The sequence below is a fragment of the Motacilla alba genome, chromosome 2 (genome assembly GCF_015832195.1).
Source record: "Motacilla alba alba isolate MOTALB_02 chromosome 2, Motacilla_alba_V1.0_pri, whole genome shotgun sequence".
Lineage (NCBI taxonomy): Eukaryota > Metazoa > Chordata > Aves > Passeriformes > Motacillidae > Motacilla > Motacilla alba.
The window spans coordinates 14,189,875-14,208,289 of NC_052017.1; the positions used below are offsets into that span (position 1 = coordinate 14,189,875).

Genomic DNA, 18,415 nt, shown 5'->3' on the forward strand with positions numbered 1-18,415 from the left:
CTTATCTGGTTGCTCTAACTGCTGGAATTGTCAATTTTATGCTGCACTGTGTTCAACCTATTTGTTTAACAAAAATAGATACGTGTTTTCACGTGTGCACTTGGAAAGAAATTTGTGTGTCTTACCAACCACATCAGTTTGAATGAGGCATGAGAACTAGGGAGTCATGTTTCAAATGCAGTGATGCATTTTCACAGGATACCATGGAAAACAGTTGTTTGCATTCTGCAAGACATTACTCGTATTTGGAGATACTTTGCTACATAGGGTAGATCATGCTGGCCCAGTGTAGTCTGACTCACAAAAATCATTGATGAGAATATGTAAGATCATTGTAATACAGTCTGCACATGCTTTGCTAGGAGTACCTTTGATGTATGTTTGGGCTGAAATCTGAACTGCTGATTGTACAATACATAAAACTCCCGAATGCTTGGCAGCATTGAAGATTTTAGTTAATCTAAAAATGTCTTACTGAAGCAGTGAGACAGTAAGCTGTTAGTTGGTTTGACCACTAATAGGTTTTCATTGGTTAAAAGAACTGTAACAAGTAGATGTCAACTTTTATGCCTAATTTTTAACAGGGTAATATTTTTTCGAGAAAAAAACCTCAATGTTTACATCCATGTGGAAGTAGCATTATTACAACATTCAAACAAATAATTTTGGTTTTCTCTTGTGAAGTGTGGTATGTGCTGTGGATGCTACTAGAACACGACATTTTTATGGTAAAACTAACTTTTAACTTTCACTGTATCATTTAGCTTTTAGTTTGGATGCTGAGCAGCCAGATTATGACTTGGATTCGGAAGATGAGATCTTTGTGAATAAGTTGAAGAAAAGAATGGACATCTCTCCTTTGCAATTTGAGGAGATGATAGACAGACTAGAAAAGGGCAGCGGTCAGCAGGTACAACGGTCCTTTGAATAAAGAATTTGAAATGCACACTCTGTGTATTACTGTATGAAAGTGACATGCTGGGTTTTACATTTAGCCAGTCAGCCTGCAAGAGGCCAAGCTGTTGCTGAAGGAAGATGATGAATTGATCAGAGAAGTATACGAGTACTGGATTAAAAAGAGGAAAAATTGTCGAGGTCCTTCACTTATTCCAGCAGTGAAGCAGGAAAAACGCGATGGCTCCAGCACAAATGACCCGTACGTTGCTTTTAGAAGACGAACGGAAAAAATGCAGACACGAAAAGTAAGTGTATCAGTGCCTCCCTCAGCTTTTCTTTATTTTCATTCTCCCTCTTTCCAGAAGTTGCTTATTTAAAGAAACAATTTACAACATAATAAAAAATTGAATGTTCTGTTTTTAATTTGCAAGGGCAAAAAACATAAAACAGCTTTAGTCGTGCTATTGAATGAAAGTTTATATTCACTTTTCCACTAAATTTACTGTTAAACTTACTTAGGGTGTTGGCAAGTTGTGTATCATTGATAACATGCACATGTTTCTCTTTGGTTTAGCGTATGACTTGTCTTTTTTTTTAATATACCTAAATATTTATAACTTTAATTCAGATTATTTAATTTAAATGATGTGGGGAAACACGTGTTTTATGTATGTACAGAATCGAAAAAATGATGAAGCTTCTTATGAGAAGATGCTGAAGCTGCGTCGAGATCTGAGTCGTGCAGTAACCATCCTGGAGATGATAAAAAGGAGGGAAAAAAGCAAGAGAGAGTTGCTGCATTTAACACTGGAAATTATGGAAAAGAGGTAACGTTTATTGAAAATTTGCTGCAGAAAGCTTTGGAAAGCATTTTAGATTTGGATTGCTACAAATATTTGAACAGTGGGAGATTTTTTAAAATAAGTTCAGACTCTCGTTTCACATGTACAGGATAGCATGTTCATATTTGCCTATGGAAAAAAAAATAAAACATAAGGAAGTTGTTTATTAAGGGAGGGTTATTGTCATATTAAGCTACATTGTTTCATTACGTGTGTAGATACTTTCAAACTTAGGTGTCAACTTTGTATATTATACCAGAAGAGAGATCATAGTTTCAAGCAAAGTCATTTGAAATTGTGTGTTAAGTATGTAGATTACAGAAATCCCAGCTATTTTTAAGGCCAGTTTCAATCAATAACATTCTTCTTTGATTTAATGATCTCTATTCTTTGTGAAAAAAGCTTGATCTAATACCCTCTTGAGGAAAACAAGTATTTCATGCAGCATTAAATGTGAGAGTCATCTCCAGCTAGTGCTTCTTTTGCCAGCCTGTTGATTATCTGTGCTGTGGGCCAAATGCTCTGCCAAGTGTCGCTTTCCCACTTGACTGAGGAACACAGTTGTAGTGTGGAGTTGTCCTTTAGGTTGATACTTAGAATCTGAATAGACTTTTCTAGCCTGAGTGTCCATGCTTGAAAGCAAATGTTCCAAGTCAGTACCTTAAAGCTGCAGAACTGACTTCTTAGTCTGGGTTTTTAGGGAGGCAAGCTGAATTGGCTCTGTCAGGGCACTTCTTTTAAGCCCTGAGCATTTTCAGCAGAAACAGGGGAGAGAAATCAGCAAGATTTTTCCAGTTGCTTTTTAAAGGAAATAAGCTGTTGAATAGAGGAAAGACTCAAATACCTCCCTCAGAGCAGAGAACTGCATTTCAACTCAGCATTTGTCACAGAACTTGAAATGTAATGTTTCATCGATCTGCTTATTGAAAGTACTCTGTAACACAAAAGAGGGAGGATTCATGAATAAGGTGTTCTGTTTCATTGTTAAAACTTTGTGAATGATGAATTCTTTAAATGGTACCAGTCCCCAAGGAAAGGAGTGGGTAACCCTCTCCTTTTCTTTACAGTATTACTTTTTGGAGATGCTTTACAGAGTAGTTGTCCTTTTTTATCTGTCAGCATTATTCACTGCAATGAATTTTCTGTGTTATTCATCTTCTTCTCTGGAATAATACTTTTTGCACTTATTGCTGATATACTGGATATTCCTTTTACCCTAAGTTGCAAGTATTAGTTTTTCTCAATTTTTTACCAGATGGATATTGTACTCCAACAAATAAAATTTATTCTGATTTCAGGTATAATTTGGGTGACTACAGTGGAGAGATCATGTCTGAAGTCATGGCACAGCGGCAGCCGCTTAAACCCACCTATGCTATTCCCATTATTCCTGTGACTAACAGCAGTTCTTTTAAACACCAAGAGGCTATGGAACTGAAAGAATATAAAGTTAAAGTAAGTCATGTCGTTAACCGAGCTACTGTTGGTGCTGTGAAGTGTACAAAATTCACCATTTTAGGATTGGAGGAGGGAGGAAGTTTTTGGAACTGGCAATAGGGAAGCAAAAGTGCAAGTGGAATAAAATGGCTTTGTTCTGTTGGAGTTTCAAGGATAACAGATTACCAACATTCCTCAAGGTAGAAATAAAGGAAGTACAGACAAACTACAGATAAAAGGACACATGCAATTGTGTTCTTATTCAGGAGGATGGAAACATTTTTCTTTACTACTGTCCGGAAAGCTGAGATGTCCTGAACAAAACTGTATTTATAATCAGAAGGCATTGTATGAAGATAGAACTAACGATGTGAATACCATGTATTGTTCAAAGTTATGTAGTTAATTTAACATGGAGGGTTAGGGTTTGTTTTGTTTCTGAAATATGATCCATTGGTAATTATCCCCCTGCTGTATATCTTTGGTTTAATATTTAAGTAAAGTATCAAATAATCTTATTTGATTTAGACAGCTGACAAGTACTTTTCTCCCTGCAGGCTTTAATTTTGTGTCATAGAAACCATAGCTACAGTGCGAACAACTGAGCATGTTAAATAGGTCAGGTGACACAGGATAAAGGATGAGGTATAATTTGAATTTTAAACCAAGGCAACTTGTAACTAAGGAATATCCAGAGGCTGTTCTGAATTTGACAAGGTGGCTTTAATCAGTGAATTCTTCCACTGGTAGTAAAGCATTGTCCTTGTGATTGCTGGTGTGTACTTGCCTATCAGTGATGTTGGATCAGTGCAGTGTCTCACAGCTTGGAAACTTGGGAAGTACTCTTAAACTTGACTTTGCATAGTATGGGGAAATGTGTTTAATTTTTAGATTTTTGCAAAATTATAGGTATTTTTACCAAGTCTACTTTTGCCTTCAGAGCATTGCTTGGTACTTAGTAATACCCTGGCACTGCATAAATGGCTGTCAATTAAAAATGGTAGGAAATAAAAAAGATGCCTCGTAGATATGATATATATTTTGGTCTCCTTCTCCAAAGTAGTACTGTTACCTTAACTGCTAGTGAGTTACCTACCACAGACAGAGCAAACAGTGCTTGATTCCATGTTGTCTGTTCAATGTTTCAGTTACTGGAAATGAAGTTCAGACAATTAGAAATTACTGCATGTTTTATTTGGAACATGGTAGAGAGATGAGTTCATGTCATTAGCTTGCTCACATGGGTGTTTACTTAAACTCCTGTTTTAATGTAATTTTACACTGCTTTCATTTTTCTTGCAGCAAGATAAACCTGATGTTATTAGACCCAAAAGAAAGTATGAGAAGAAGCCAAAAGTCTTACCTTCGTCCGCTGCTGCTACTCCTCAACAGACAAGTCCTGCTGCACTGCCAGTCTTTAATGCTAAAGATTTGAATCAGTATGATTTTCCTAGCTCAGATGATGAACCTCTTTCCCAGGTAGGACCTTCTAGTGTTTTGTGCTGCTCTTTGGGAAAGAGCAGAAGTAAAACTCAAGAATTTTGTAATACCTCTCCCCATACACCACTCTCACCCCATCCCCTCTTCAAAGGTTTTGTCTGGTTCTTCGGAGGCTGAGGAAGACAATGATCCCGATGGTCCTTTTGCCTTCCGCAGGAAAGCAGGCTGTCAGTACTATGCTGTAAGTAGAATTTCCTTGTGCATTGTAAGACAGAGTGTCATTGTGTGAAAACATCTCGAGTTTAATTGTTTAAAATTATTTTAAGCCTCATTTAGATCAACCTGGCAACTGGCCGTGGAGTAGCCCTAAGGAGGGAAGATTAGGAGATGTGCGTTACAGATACTGCTTAACCACCCTCACTGTACCCCAGAGGTGTATTGGGTTCGCACGAAGACGGGTTGGCCGTGGTGGAAGGTAAGTGCTGTGTAATTGTTGCTGTTCTTAAAAATAAAACATGCAAAGAAGAACAAAGTCTAAAAAAACCCAAAAAAATTAAAAAATGGAGACATCACTGGGAGATTAGCTCACTAATGTATCCATTTTCGTTTTGCGCTAGTGGAAGCTGTTTTAGTAATGTTTTCCCAAATAGTTCTTGGGGTTTTCAATTGCTTGCACTCCCATTTTTGGCATGAAAATGCATGTATATCTTCAGTTGTGATTGGTTTATTATTAAATTGTTTGCATAGCTATCCTCATATAGTAGCATTTCAAGATACCAAAAACTCTATTTTGCAGAAAATGCTTTTCAGAGTTTAGACAATATTAGGTGATTTTGGGAGAGATGCTTAGAAATTATAGCAACTGTTAAATTTCAAACATTGTGAAAAATATAAAATAATTACTTATTTCAGGCATTTTGCTTTTAACAATCATTACTGAAAACAATTTATAAATGGTTGAGTGTGTAAGTATGTGATGTCTTTAAGAAAATAGTACATTTGTATTAAATTTTTATTAAAAGTAAGGATGTGATTTGCACTTCAAATTATTCACATATTCTTAGTAAGCCAGCTTGGCCAATCAGTGAAGTTGGAATGAGATCTGATGGCTCTTAGTGGGTGGTTTCCAAGGGATTTGGATGTTAATGTGTAACATCCCTGCTGTTTTGGGATGGTTGTAGGTATAGTCAGTATATATGGGAGTAAGGCTTTGGAAATGAAGTACTTTAGGAGGACATATTAATCACTTTTTACTTAAGCAGGGTTATTCTCTAGGTCTTTTTGTTTTAATTCTGTGTTGTTGAAGTGTCTTTAATAAAAATGTGATGTACCTTAGCTCTTCTTCAGACAGTAGAAGCTAGAATATGCCTAAATAAATACCTGAATACTCACTGTGAAATAATAGGTGGTCATGCATTGTGTCAGGGGAGTGTGTATGTGTGTGTTGGCTTGTTCTAGAACACTTTTGTGTAGCTTTTTTTATCCATTAGTCATCCACAAGCACCACATGTCAAACTGACAACTTCCTTGGTGTGTTCTTGTGTTCTTGCTGCTGTTTAATTGTGTGTTGTTCTCCTGGTTTTAGGGTGCTACTAGACAGAGCGCATTCGGACTACGATAGTGCATTTCATCGTCTGGATTTGGAAGGGTTTTCCTCATCGCAACACTCTTCAATCAGTCAATTTGCCAATACCTCAGAAACAAATACCTCGGACAAATCTTTCTCAAAAGACCTCAGTCAGATACTAGTCAATATCAAATCATGTAGATGGCGGCATTTTAGGCCTCGGACACCATCCCTACATGACAGTGACAATGATGAACTCTCCTGTAGGAAATTGTACAGGGGTTTAAATCGAACAGGCACAGCACAACCCGGGACCCAGACATGCAGTACCTCTATACAAAGTAAAAGTAGCAGTGGTTCAGCACATATTGGTATGTTTATTTTAACAAACTTGCTTCTAGAAGTTTTAAACTTATGTCAGAAAATCCAGAATATCATTAGGTCATCCATATTTTACAATGTGGTCTGTTTTGATGGTAACAGCCTATCTTCAAGTGTATCTTTTTTTTGCTACATTGAATTCATTTGCATTTTTTGCTAACAGTAGTGTACTGCATCTGAGATTTATACAAATGCTACAGTGGTATGTAATTACAATTGTAGAAACATAAAAGTTGAAACAACAGTATTGTGTAGGGTTTAAGTCCACTGAATATTTGGATTTTTTTGAAATTAAAAATACATTAATTGAAATGTTACTATAAATATTATGTACCAAATTTTTTCTAGTACAAGGTCTGGCAGTGATGGGAAATGTTTAGGTAAAATGTTTGCATTTAGAGTCCCAGCATGCTATGAATTCTTACTTGAACTTAAATGAACTTAAATGCCATTTCCCAGCCAAGAAGTATCTAGCCCACAGTCACTGATGCGTCTGCTTATGCTTAGCAAAACTCTTGGACTAATCACCTCTACATCTTGTCAGCAAGTGGCAGATTACATCTTATTGAACATAATTACAGATTTGAGGATCTGACTCTGAAAAAATGTGATGTGTTAGTGTTTTTTAATTGGAACACTATTGGATAGCATCACTCTTGCTTCTTCTCACTGTAATATTGGTTAGAATGAAACTTACCAACTCATCAAAATTCATGAGTTACTTACTGTAAATGTAATCTTTTCATAGAAGGTTAAAATTACATCCTTTCTTATATAAAACAACCTTAGAAATTCACCATGGTTTTGTAAGGAGTCTCTAGAATCATGTTTTCCTTGCCATTTTGAATTATGGCTTTGGAAATCAATCAGAAAACCTGGATAATGTAGAAGTGTGGTGAGCAGAGATGCATATACCTAATAAACTAAGTAAGTTGTGGGTTGTTTTGGTGATCTGCTTTAAAGACTGTTACACTGGTTATCAGATAACTTGAATCTTCTGTTTGCCACTATATTATATGCCTTCCCTCCTGTACCATGTTTTGAGGTTTTTTCCTGAAAATTGTTTCTCCTTGCATTTGTGGAGTTAGTGAGCAGCAGTTGTTTGCTGCTTTATTTCATGCTTCCTCTCCATGCTGTCCCAGAAGTAGGTCCTTGTCCCCATAGCCCTTTCTTCTTTCATGGTTCTTCTTGCTGGAAATGCACTAGGGCTAAAACTGATGGTTCTTATTGTGATCTTAGTGTGGCTTTCGGTGTTTAAATTCTGCCCTTTCACTGGCTTGAATCAGTAAAACGAGTCCAGGAGTGAATGAGGGCATTCTCTATGTGGTGGCCAGGCTGAACTGTGATAAATGGTAGCCAGATGAGGAGAGTGAAAACAAAACTAGTATGTGTTGAATAGACTGAAAATACACTGCAAAGTACTCATGGACAGTGCTTTACATTTGAAAGTCACGTAGCCTTGAAAAATCGGCTGATGGAGTTTAAAGTTTGTGTCTGTGTGTGTGTCTGTATAAATAAGCACACACACATCCTTTTAGAGTGTTTTTCCGTGAAATAGATGGTAAGGATATTTATCTACATAATTTAGGAATTAAATGGAATTATTTATGGTGATGAGTCCCATAGAAGGTTTTAATTGTGCGGTTGCATGTTGAAGCCTGTGGGAAAGTAATACATACTAGTGTAAGTACCTGGTATAATACCTTCCTTTGTGCTTGGAATTCTGTGGAGATGATTTAGTATCTGTGAAAAATATTTAAGTATTCCAAGCTTTTCAAAATACAAATGTGGAGTTTAGTTTCATAATTTTTCTAGGATTTGCTACAGAAATTAAATGTTCAATAAAAAGATACAGCTGTCTGAATTCATAGGTATACTTTAAATTAGTTACCAGAGTCTTTGGATAGTCACTTGTTATTAACATAACCAGGTAGATTGTATCCATATAATTATTTGTGATTCTTGTGGCATTGGAGTGTATATTAGTCTGTGTATGTGTAGTGTGCTGTTGATCACCTGTTCTCAGGTGTGTTTGTAAGGAGCACAATCTGCTCCATCTTGGTACCAGTGTGGTTTTAGTGGTTTTTTTTTTTCCATTTTCTAAAAGGATTCTGTGAGATAGGTTGTCTGTACAGATCACAGGGGAGTTCAGACGTCTCATGTCTGAGTCTGACTTCTTCAGAGCTGCCTGTCACTGGGCCTGCAGCTGCTGAGTTCTGTCTTTGTTCTTTCAGTAGCCAATACTGTAAAGAACCTCAGGTATCTAACAGCCCTACTGATGTTTTTGTAGTAGTTAACTATTGCAGCTTAACAACCCTTCAGGGTTTCCCTGTTGCTTTTTCTTATCTGTTTTTAAAGCTGGGAGTTTGTGGGTGTGGATGTTTTAGGTTTGTTTCTCTTTGCCTTTTAGGCTTTTAAAGTGTCAATTGGTCTTTTGTCAGAAAACACTTATAAATAAGTCTGTATTTTTAAGTCATATTATCCTTTCACTGCTACTGTAAGTTGTGGTCAAACTGCATTACTTACATTTAGGATATTCATCCTGGGATTCTGTAGTGACCAACAAAGGTGGTCATGTTGCCATATTTATTATGTGCCATCACATGACTGGTTTTTGTTTTCTTACTACGAAAGTCTTGAGCTTTTTCTGCCTTGCATGATGCAGACATGCTGCTGACATGGGACAACTGCTGTGGAAAATACTTTCCTTGGGTCTGTTATACATGGCCAGCAGGGCCATGAGGTTGAGATGGTATCTCAGGTCTTCTGTTAATGAGAGGATATATGACAAAAGCTGTGCTGTAACATACTATTTTCTGGCTACGGGGAGCCTTGATTTTCATCCTGAAGATCAGAGAGAGGTTTCCCCAGAGCTGGGCATTTTATAAACATTTTGAAGTGCCTTTGATCCTGAAGAAATGCAATTTATTCTGATTCTGGCTTTCAGAGTGCTCAGTATTAAAGATTTGTGGAAGTTGTTGCATTGAGATTTTGTGTGTAAACTGAGAAGGGGTGTCCTAAAATCCCTTACAGGTTACCTGAACACTTGTGGTGTGCTGAAGGCTAGACATTGGCAGCAGAAGCAAGTGGCCAAGTAGCATCACTTGTGTAGAGGGTGGTTCCTTCTGGTTTTGCTGAAGAATTGTGAAAAAGTATCATTTGCCCTCTTGCAAGAAGAGCTGATTAAAGGGTCTTAACACGTGTTATTCAGAACACCACTAAAAAGGAAGTAAGAGTATTAAAGCATTATTTTTGTGGATAATTAACTTGCTCGGCAGCAGAATTACTTCAGTAAAGGAGTCTGTATTGCTGGCAGTGTCAGGTTTCTCAGTCATAATCCTCAGAGATGGAGTGTACAGTAGGTATGAGTATTGAGCTGAAGTGTTTGTGTCCCCTCTTGATTGATTTGGTTCTGCCAGGCAAATAGCAGTCTTTGACCTCCATCACTTAAGAGACTGCTCTCTGCTGGAGACTTTCTATTAAATGTGGTGCATTCACATTTTTGAATGCTTGGATCTCGTAAATGAAAGTTAGAGACACTTAAAGCTGCACACATAAATCATTCCACTCCAGCCTTGTGTTTAGGAAGCAGAGCAGAGATACCTGTCACTAGTGAAATACTGGAGCACTGGTTCCCAGGCTCTTCTAAGAGCAGGCAACAGTCTTGCATTCTGTTCCTTTCTGCCTTCTTCACCCAGAAGCTGGTTCACTTTGAAAACAGTGTCTGAAAGCTGGCAGGGCCAAAGAGGCTGACAGTTGACTGGAGCTGCTCAACTGAGTGGAGAAGTGATTATTTGAGAAGAAGCCTTACTGAAAATGGTTAGGTTTTGTGTTTGGGATTGTATATATGAAATATACATACTATGTATGAAAAGCTGTGGGTATCCAAAATATAGTCAAATGCCTTGCATTTTCTTGTAAACTAGACATTTAGGTGATGTGATGCAAATTGTGCATTGCTGTTCAGTAACTTCTACTGTGGGAGTTCCATAGAAATAACATTTTCCCCAGTAAACTTGCATGCTTTTTTTGGACCTTAATCTGCTTTTTAAAAGCAGTTTTGCATGCTTGGGGATCTAGCAGGGTAGTGAGCTGTGCTTCCATTTCCCAAATGTGTAATGTTGGCTGATGGATCTGTACTTGTTCAGCCTGGAGAAGAGAACAGAAGGCTTTGGGGTGACCTAGTTGGGACCTTCCAGTATCTGAAAGGAGCCTACAAGAAAGATAGAGAGGGACTTTTTACAAGAGTGTGTAGTGACAGGGCAAGGGGGAATTGATTAAAACTGAAAGAGAGTAGGTTTAGTTTAGAAGAAATTCTTAGGAAGAAATTCTTTACTGTGAGGATGGGGAGGCGCTGGAACAGGTTGCCCAGAGAAGTTGTGGAAGCTCCATCCCTGGAAGCATTCAAGGCCAGCATCCTTCCCCATGGCAGAGGGTTTGGAACTGGATGATCTTTAAGGTCCCTTCCAACCCAAACCACTCTGATTCTATACTATTTTTTCATGTTGTCATTAAGGTGTTATACCTGATGCCAGGTTTTAGTTAACCTTTTCCCAGAAAGAAACAGGAGGAAGCTTCTCAATCCTTGTGGCAATTCCTTGTAGCAATGTGGAAGGACTTGTCATTGGTTTTCAGGCCATCACTGGCTGTGTTTAGATGTTTTTATTTAACCCTTTTATCTGTAGTATTCTTAACAGTGCTCTGTGTTACTGTTTTCCCTTTTTTGAAATGCTTCTTTCACATTACAGGATCAACTTGGTGATGAAAAATACTGAAATTTGTAATGGCCACTTCCAGTTACCTTCAGAATTAAATAGTCCTGGCCCATCTGTGACTGAGTCGTTGAGATCCTAGTTGAAAAGCAATGACCTCAAGAGTAACAGATGTTTATAGCCCATCCTAAACTTAGTTGAAGGAGGAAATATTAAAAAGCTTCTTTAGTCTGGGAAGTGTGACTGTAGATGTGGAAGAGTTGGTGCTTTTTAAAACACCTGAGTGCTTCCAGAGACTTCAAGACTTTGTAATCTTACTAGATCTTCTCATTCACTTTCAATTCAGTTGGAGTGAAACTTTGCTCCAAAGTTGAGGATCTCTGGGCTTGTGGAACTGCTACACTTTGCATCCCATGCAAGGATGGTCACATTTGTAACTGCAGTAGACTGTGTGTACCCTAACTAGCATGTGACATTTTGGTGGAAATTCATTTTAAGAACAATGAGCAGACTAATAAAAGTGCATAGGAAGGTTTCTAGCTTTCATTCAGTGGCTAGTAAAAAATCCTTATTGATTATTTTCTGTTTGTCTTCTGCTACCAAGTAGGGAGTGCATACATAGACATTATATCTAGTTTATAATTTCTCTAGACGTGATGTTAGGAGTTCTCACTTAAGTTCTCTTGGGCTTAAATAAAAAGCTGTGGTAGTAATAACCAAGGGCATATTGATTCATAGTTCTCATAGTGTGTAATAATGCCATGTTTAAGTAAAACCGATCTTGAACTTCTTTTCAGAAAGTGAAACATCTTTGGGCCTGGTGCATCAAATACTAAATCACACTGATGACTCTAAGTCTCTCCAATCTTCTGAATTCACTGGTGAGAATTTGCTATACAGTAGAAAATCTTTAACCAGGCAGTGTAAGCCAGATAACATCTCTCATAAGATGGAGATTTAAAAATGTGATGTTCTGGATTACTTAGCATTGTGATTGATGTTTGCTTTGCATGCACTTTGCCATTAGTAACCACTAACTGTTGTCTTATACAGCAGGGATGTGATGCTCTCATATATTTCCCTTAAGAAGACATTATAACACGATATAGCATCTTTACACACTCTTAAGCAGTTCTCTAGTTTATTGAATTTCTGAAAAAGTTAGGAAGCTTTAGTTAAGTGAATTTTCTTCTGATCAAAACTTCCTTTTTAATGGTTATCACCTCCACTGGAAGGATCATGGAATCTAGTATTCTATAAATGGATTAGAGAAGTTCTTTGAACCTAATGTAGTCATAATGTTTCAGTTTTCCCACTGAAATATCATTTCTGCTCTTGAGAACAGATATTTAACTTGTTATGAAACAGCTTTTAAGCTACTGTAATTTAAGTATCTCATTCTTAAGATGTTTAGCAGGACTGAAACTTGTCAAAAGGTTTAATTATGCTATTTGAGTCTCTCAGTATTAAATTTTTTTAAAACTTTATTAGAGAAGAAAAAAGCTTACCTGGCTAGGTTGCTGTGTTTACTCCACAAAGCTTGCTCAGTTTGCCTTGAGCAGTCTGCTATTGAGCATCTTCCATTCCAGAAATGGAAAAGAATGCCAGTAGAGGGACCAGGAGGTTACACATGGATTTTCTGCTTTCTGGGGTATGCTTCCTGGGCTTTTTTTTAGGAAACTGGTTATTGTTATCAACTTAAGAGTCTGTATTTTCCTTCTTGAGGGAAGCAAAGTAACAAGTGAGTGACCTCACAGTAAAACTTGCAGCAGTAGTTGGTAGTACATGTTAAGTGCTGCGGTACAATCAGTGAGCACTGTAAAATATTTATATTGCAGTGTAGAACTGCTGCAAACTATGGATCTTTGACAAGTCCATTGACAGTATCACTGTTACTCTGCTCTGAAAAGCAATACCTGAGTATCACCATCCCATAGAATTTGGTTGATGTGTAAACAGAATCATTCAATTGAAGAATTATATTCAGTGGCTTAGTTCAAGCAAAAAATAGACATGCTATTATCCCTACTCATAGAAGTGATTGTAGAAAAACACATTCATAGTACAGTGTGAAATAGCTCAGTTTTTAATAAAACAGGATTTGTAGTTGTTGCTAAGGAGATACTGAGTCATTTATCCTGTCAGTCAGTATCAGTAAAGCACAGGGTTTCATTGCTTGTACTCAAAATTGAAAACTCCTGAAGTTTTTTCTTCTACCTTCCATTCCTTTTCCGGTCTGTAAGCCCAAAAACATTTCCTTGCTGCCAAAGTACAGTACCAATACAGTTGCAGAATATTTGCATCTGTGTTGTCCCAAGCTGTTAAATGAAGAGGATAACAGCATAACATCATGTACTGCCTTCATATCTGAAGGCTGTCTCAACTGAGATGTTACCTCTTGATACAGTGTGCTGCAAACAAACAAGCATTTGTATAGCCAAGTCTCTTGGTACAGAGTTCTCCATCTACTGGTAACCAACTTGAGATGTGAATAACTTCAGGTGGAGTTGTGCTTAAAGGTTCCTCATGTTTAAGATTAGAAAAGGAGTTGGGCTAGGTTAACTTAAGAGTCATATGACTTGCATAAATTACTGAAGGTGTCTTGGAAAGTATGTAGAAGTTTTGTGGCAAGATACAGCTGTTGGCTGTGAAAGACGTCAAGATATTCTGAAATGGTTATATTTTTATTTATTGTGTATTAGTAGTGGTGGTTGAGATTTCCCCCTTTCCACATCACTGTGTAGTGATTCTTTGTAGTGGATGAAACTGGGTGTTTCGTCACTGTTTAACTTGGTAAATCCTACACTATTAAATAGTCATTACTTTGTGATGGAACCATGACCACTGAGGTTGGAGTGTGCTGTTTGAGAAGAGTCTATAAGCACTGCATCCTTGTTTGGGGCTGCTGAAGCAAGGGCCTGTCTTAAAATCTCATGTGGCATCTTTAAACCTTGTTTTGTTTTGTTTCCTTTTTAAACTTCAAGCTGTTATGTGGCTTTCTGTTGCTTAACTATAATGTTATTTAAAGCCTTGAAGGTCTCCAGTGCTGTCAGGAATCTGTAACTCTGAGTAGTGTAGCAATACTCTCCTGAGTTACCTGAAATGTGGTTACTGATTTAAGTGTTCAGAAAAGGTCTGGGCTTGCTGCTTGCCTGCTCATTTTTTTCCAGGCAGATAAAGAGCAGTGTATGACAAAAAGACATTGACATTGATTTTTTCTACTACTTCTGCATGTGCCATTTTTCTTTTGACACGCATGAAAGGATACAGCTGAAAACCTTTCTCTTTTTTATAACAAGAATGAGAAGAGAGAATAAAGGTCTTGGAAGAAGCTTTTTAGGGATACTCACTGGTTTTTTTAGATGAACTGATATTAACAAGATGCTGAGTTTGGCACCCATCCAGTTGTATCAATGCTACATTCCGACAAGCAGAAAGTATTCTCTGCAAGCCACATAACACATTAACAGCATGTTTTTGTGCAGCAACACATTCTGTTTGAATTGAGACTTTAAAAAAAAGACAGCTGAACTTGTTCTTTGAGAAGCTCAGGTTTGCACCTGCAGATGTAGAGGTACAGTTGCACCTGTGACTTCACTGTGCTGAGCTTGTGTGATTTCCCCAATTCCAGTCACACTTGGGTGCCACAGGAAATGAATATGTAAGGTTACAGAGGTGGAAGTACTTTCATGTAAAGTACATACAAATGGGTTTTTACATGCATGGGAATGGCAGTTTTCAGAAGCAACTTATATCTCACAATCAATATGTTTATTTTTTTCAACTGAAATGTAACGTGGACTGTGGTCTGAGAGCAGGAGGGGAAGAAACCCGGTGGTAGTGTAAACAAAATACATGATGGCTTTTAACAGAAGAGGAATAAATTATGCCATCCTAGTTTGCAGGTCTTTGGAAGAAATTTTGATTTGGATAGTTCACAGTAGTAGCAATGTTCTCATTAAAACCTTCAGTATAGTGTTTCTTTAGCATGGAGAGGGAAGACCTGGCTTATGTAATAGCAATCTATAACCTGTTCTGGTACATTAGCATCTCTGTCTTTGGAATGGAAAAGGAATATCAATCAGATTATTTTAGGAGGCTGTAGATTGCAGCAGCCCTTTCTGAGCAGTATTGCCTTTCTAAACCAGATGCAAGTGATTCAGAATTTCATAGTAAATCCCTGTTCAGAATTTCATAGTAAACCCCTGATAGTGTTGTAAATAATGCTTTGAAATGTCTGTTAGACTTTTATTTTTAATAAGGGAAGCAGCAAAAACACTGCTGAGTGTTTAACCTAAATTGAAAAAACTGAAATTAGTTGTTCTTGAATGTATTTTCCAGGTACTGTTTTTAAATGGAGGAGGAGCAGTTGGAATATAGATGAGGGTGATGGTGTAGTAGGGTGTTGTTTCCTTGGACAGCTGTACAACTTTCCACAGGGGTGAGAAGCATACAGCTCTAAGGGTCCCAGGCTGTTAAAAAAAAAATAACTGATACACAATTTCAAAAATACAGCTTTTCAAAATGTCACTTCTGGAAAGAAGGATGCGCTTCCAGCCATTATTTAGCATAGTCTTTCCTAAACAAACACAGCTCATCTCTGTAAGCTTCATTTGCTGCTGTTACAAAAGAAAGCAGTATTTTGGAGGTGGTTAAACCAACACAGGTCACTGTATTTACCTCAGCTCTGTTTTATAGCTAGAATCTTAAATATTCTTAGGACTTGAAAACTGAAACGAACTACTAATTTCACTTATATAGGCACAAGTAAGGTGATTATGATGGTAGAAGTTTTAATCATAGTTAAATATGGTGGTACAGCATACCCTTTTTTGCCCTTTTCTTCTTTGTCATTCTGTGTGTTGTCTTTGTTTACAGCACTTCAGCAATCTATTCCTAAGCAATATATTACAGTGCTATACTACAGAATAAAATACCTTTTTCATAGAATCTACTGAGATTTAAGGGACCCATCAGTATCAAGTCCAACTCCTGTCCCTGTACAGGACACCCTGATAAATCATGCCATAAGTAAATAAATGGAACCTTCAATGTCACTGGCACTATGTTGGCTAAATGTTGATTCTAAATTTTAGGGTTTGAAAAAACAATATATATCTCTCAGTACCAGAACAGTATATCCATTTTCCTCCCTCTGTTACTGCTGCTCAGCTTTCTACCTGTTAATCTTTGTGTGCTAAAGCTTTCTTGCTCTAACTTGTGTTGGATGGCAGCTTAAAAAAAAAATCTAAAGGAGTTGCAAATTTTATTTTTTGTTAAAATTAAGCAGTCATCTCCTTGAATATTTGGTCGGTAAATTCTAGTTTGTTTGGGTTTGTTTTGTTTGGTTGGTTTTTTTAAGGACATTTATGAGCGAGGTTGCTGCTTTTAAGATATTCTCCTAGGAATAATTTTTAAATTAATACAGTGTTACTTAACTGTAGTAGTAATTGTAAGTAATTTGTTGCTTGTGGCAATATAAATAAGTGCTACATCCTTACTTGCTCAAAGACGTTACTTAGGAAAAAGGGTAATGTGAATGTAACAGCTGAGTAAAATTTTATAGCTCCAAGTGTTCAAATAGGAAACTGCTGGTCATAATTTCAGTGCAATTTCTAGTACTTAATAGAAGTAGTTTGAACAATATTTGAACACCAGAAAAAGACAAATACCCCAGAAAAATGCATGCTCAGCAGTGTGCTCTGATGTTTCCAAATATTGCACCCATATACTGACTTGTTATTCAAGTTTATACATGAGGTATAATTAGTCTTCAGAATCCTGTTGTATCCAGAAGCAGGCCATAATTATGGTTTTGATGCAAACATGTTTCCTTCAGGCAAGCAAGCCTGAAGGAGTAAATTAACAAAAGATTCTTAAAAATTTCAATTTGTGAACAGGACTTAAGTGTGATAGTGATTTGTTGCCAACCAGTAGTGAACTTCCCCAAAAGCATGACTTCCAGTGCATTCTTGAAGTATGGGTACTATATACAGCACATGTTTGGGAACATTTGTACAATCTGAATATAAAATTGAAGGAAAATCTGAAAAGTGTATCTTTTGCAAGGGCATTCAAACTCTAACTTTGATTCAGTTTGTAAATTGAAAACTGAGACTTTATTTTGTTTTGGAAATGTAAACTAAAACAAAAAATGCTTGCACTGAAGTTAGTCAGTGATTCTGCTGCACCATTGGGCATCCCCTTGTCAATCTGTACGAATTAGGCTTCGTCAGTTTTATACCTGTGGGTTAAATGGGTAAAATTCTGCCTGACTTGTGATGCACTGACTGCTGAGTCACCTTTCAAAGATTTTAGAGAGAAGGATATAGTTCTGTGAAATTCAGTATTGATGGAGTTACTTGTACATGTGCAGCTATGAACAAAAAAGGTACTGTACAGCAATAGCCTGCACAGTTGTTAGAGTGTCCAACTTGATGTTTTCAATTGAAACATAAATCTTAGTTTTAGGCTCTTGCTGCTTTCAAAATGCTGTCAGTGAAGGGTGCATTGCAGTTGCCAAGTTTGGCATGTAAACCTATTTCATTAATAATGCCAATACTGTAGTTTCACAAGGTGAAAAGAATTATGCCATTTCTACCTAATCATTCTTTTTAATCTGTTTTTAAAAAGTTTTTGGTGGGGCTGATAGCATTTTGGTTCCTTTCTCCCTCTCCCTTTTTGGTGTCTTGAGCTAAATTCAGTTAAAGCCTATATACTAACTAACAAAAAGAGAAGGTGCTTGGACAAAATTTTCTAGGAAGGTGTCAGCCTTTTTGACATAAAGGTGCATTAAGGCTCTTAGGAACTTGTTGTGGTAGTTTTTGGGGGTGGGGGTTTAGGTTTATAAAGTAGATGAGTTTATATACACAACTCCTACATATTTTGATACAGTATTTTCTCGTTTTATATTTTGTTCAGCATTTACAGCCGAACAATACCAGCAACATCAACAGCAACTGGCACTAATGCAGAAACAGCAGCTTGCACAAATTCATCAACAGCAAGCAAATAGTAATTCCTCTGCCAACACATCACAGGTGAGGGATTTGTCTGTGCTATGATTTATCCCTCATTGTTTCCCACCAGGGTTCATCTCTAATTGTCAACTGTTGCCATAGAACCTTGAAACTAACCAA

The 18,415-nt window shown here is 37.2% G+C and overlaps 1 protein-coding gene across 7 annotated transcripts in view; it reads left to right on the forward strand.

Moving 5' to 3' along the window:
- The window catches only part of EPC1 (enhancer of polycomb homolog 1), a 64,718-nt gene that overhangs the window by 42,683 nt on the left and 3,620 nt on the right, over window positions 1–18,415 (forward strand). For 2 of the 7 annotated variants that reach the window (XM_038163802.1, XM_038163774.1), the window contains 11 exons: window positions 765–910; window positions 996–1,202; window positions 1,576–1,724; window positions 3,038–3,194; window positions 4,479–4,655; window positions 4,768–4,857; window positions 4,943–5,091; window positions 6,202–6,554; window positions 12,074–12,157; window positions 18,198–18,316; window positions 18,398–18,415. The exon at window positions 18,398–18,415 is cut by the window's right edge and continues 69 nt beyond it. In XM_038163802.1, coding sequence (XP_038019730.1) covers window positions 765–910; window positions 996–1,202; window positions 1,576–1,724; window positions 3,038–3,194; window positions 4,479–4,655; window positions 4,768–4,857; window positions 4,943–5,091; window positions 6,202–6,554; window positions 12,074–12,157; window positions 18,198–18,316; window positions 18,398–18,415 — 1,649 coding nt within the window. Of the gene's footprint in view, window positions 1–764; window positions 911–995; window positions 1,203–1,575; window positions 1,725–3,037; window positions 3,195–4,478; window positions 4,656–4,767; window positions 4,858–4,942; window positions 5,092–6,201; window positions 6,555–12,073; window positions 12,158–18,197; window positions 18,317–18,365 lie in introns of all 7 variants that reach the window. The other 5 variants (XR_005259832.1, XM_038163790.1, XM_038163781.1 and 2 more) reach the window with 5 other exon arrangements.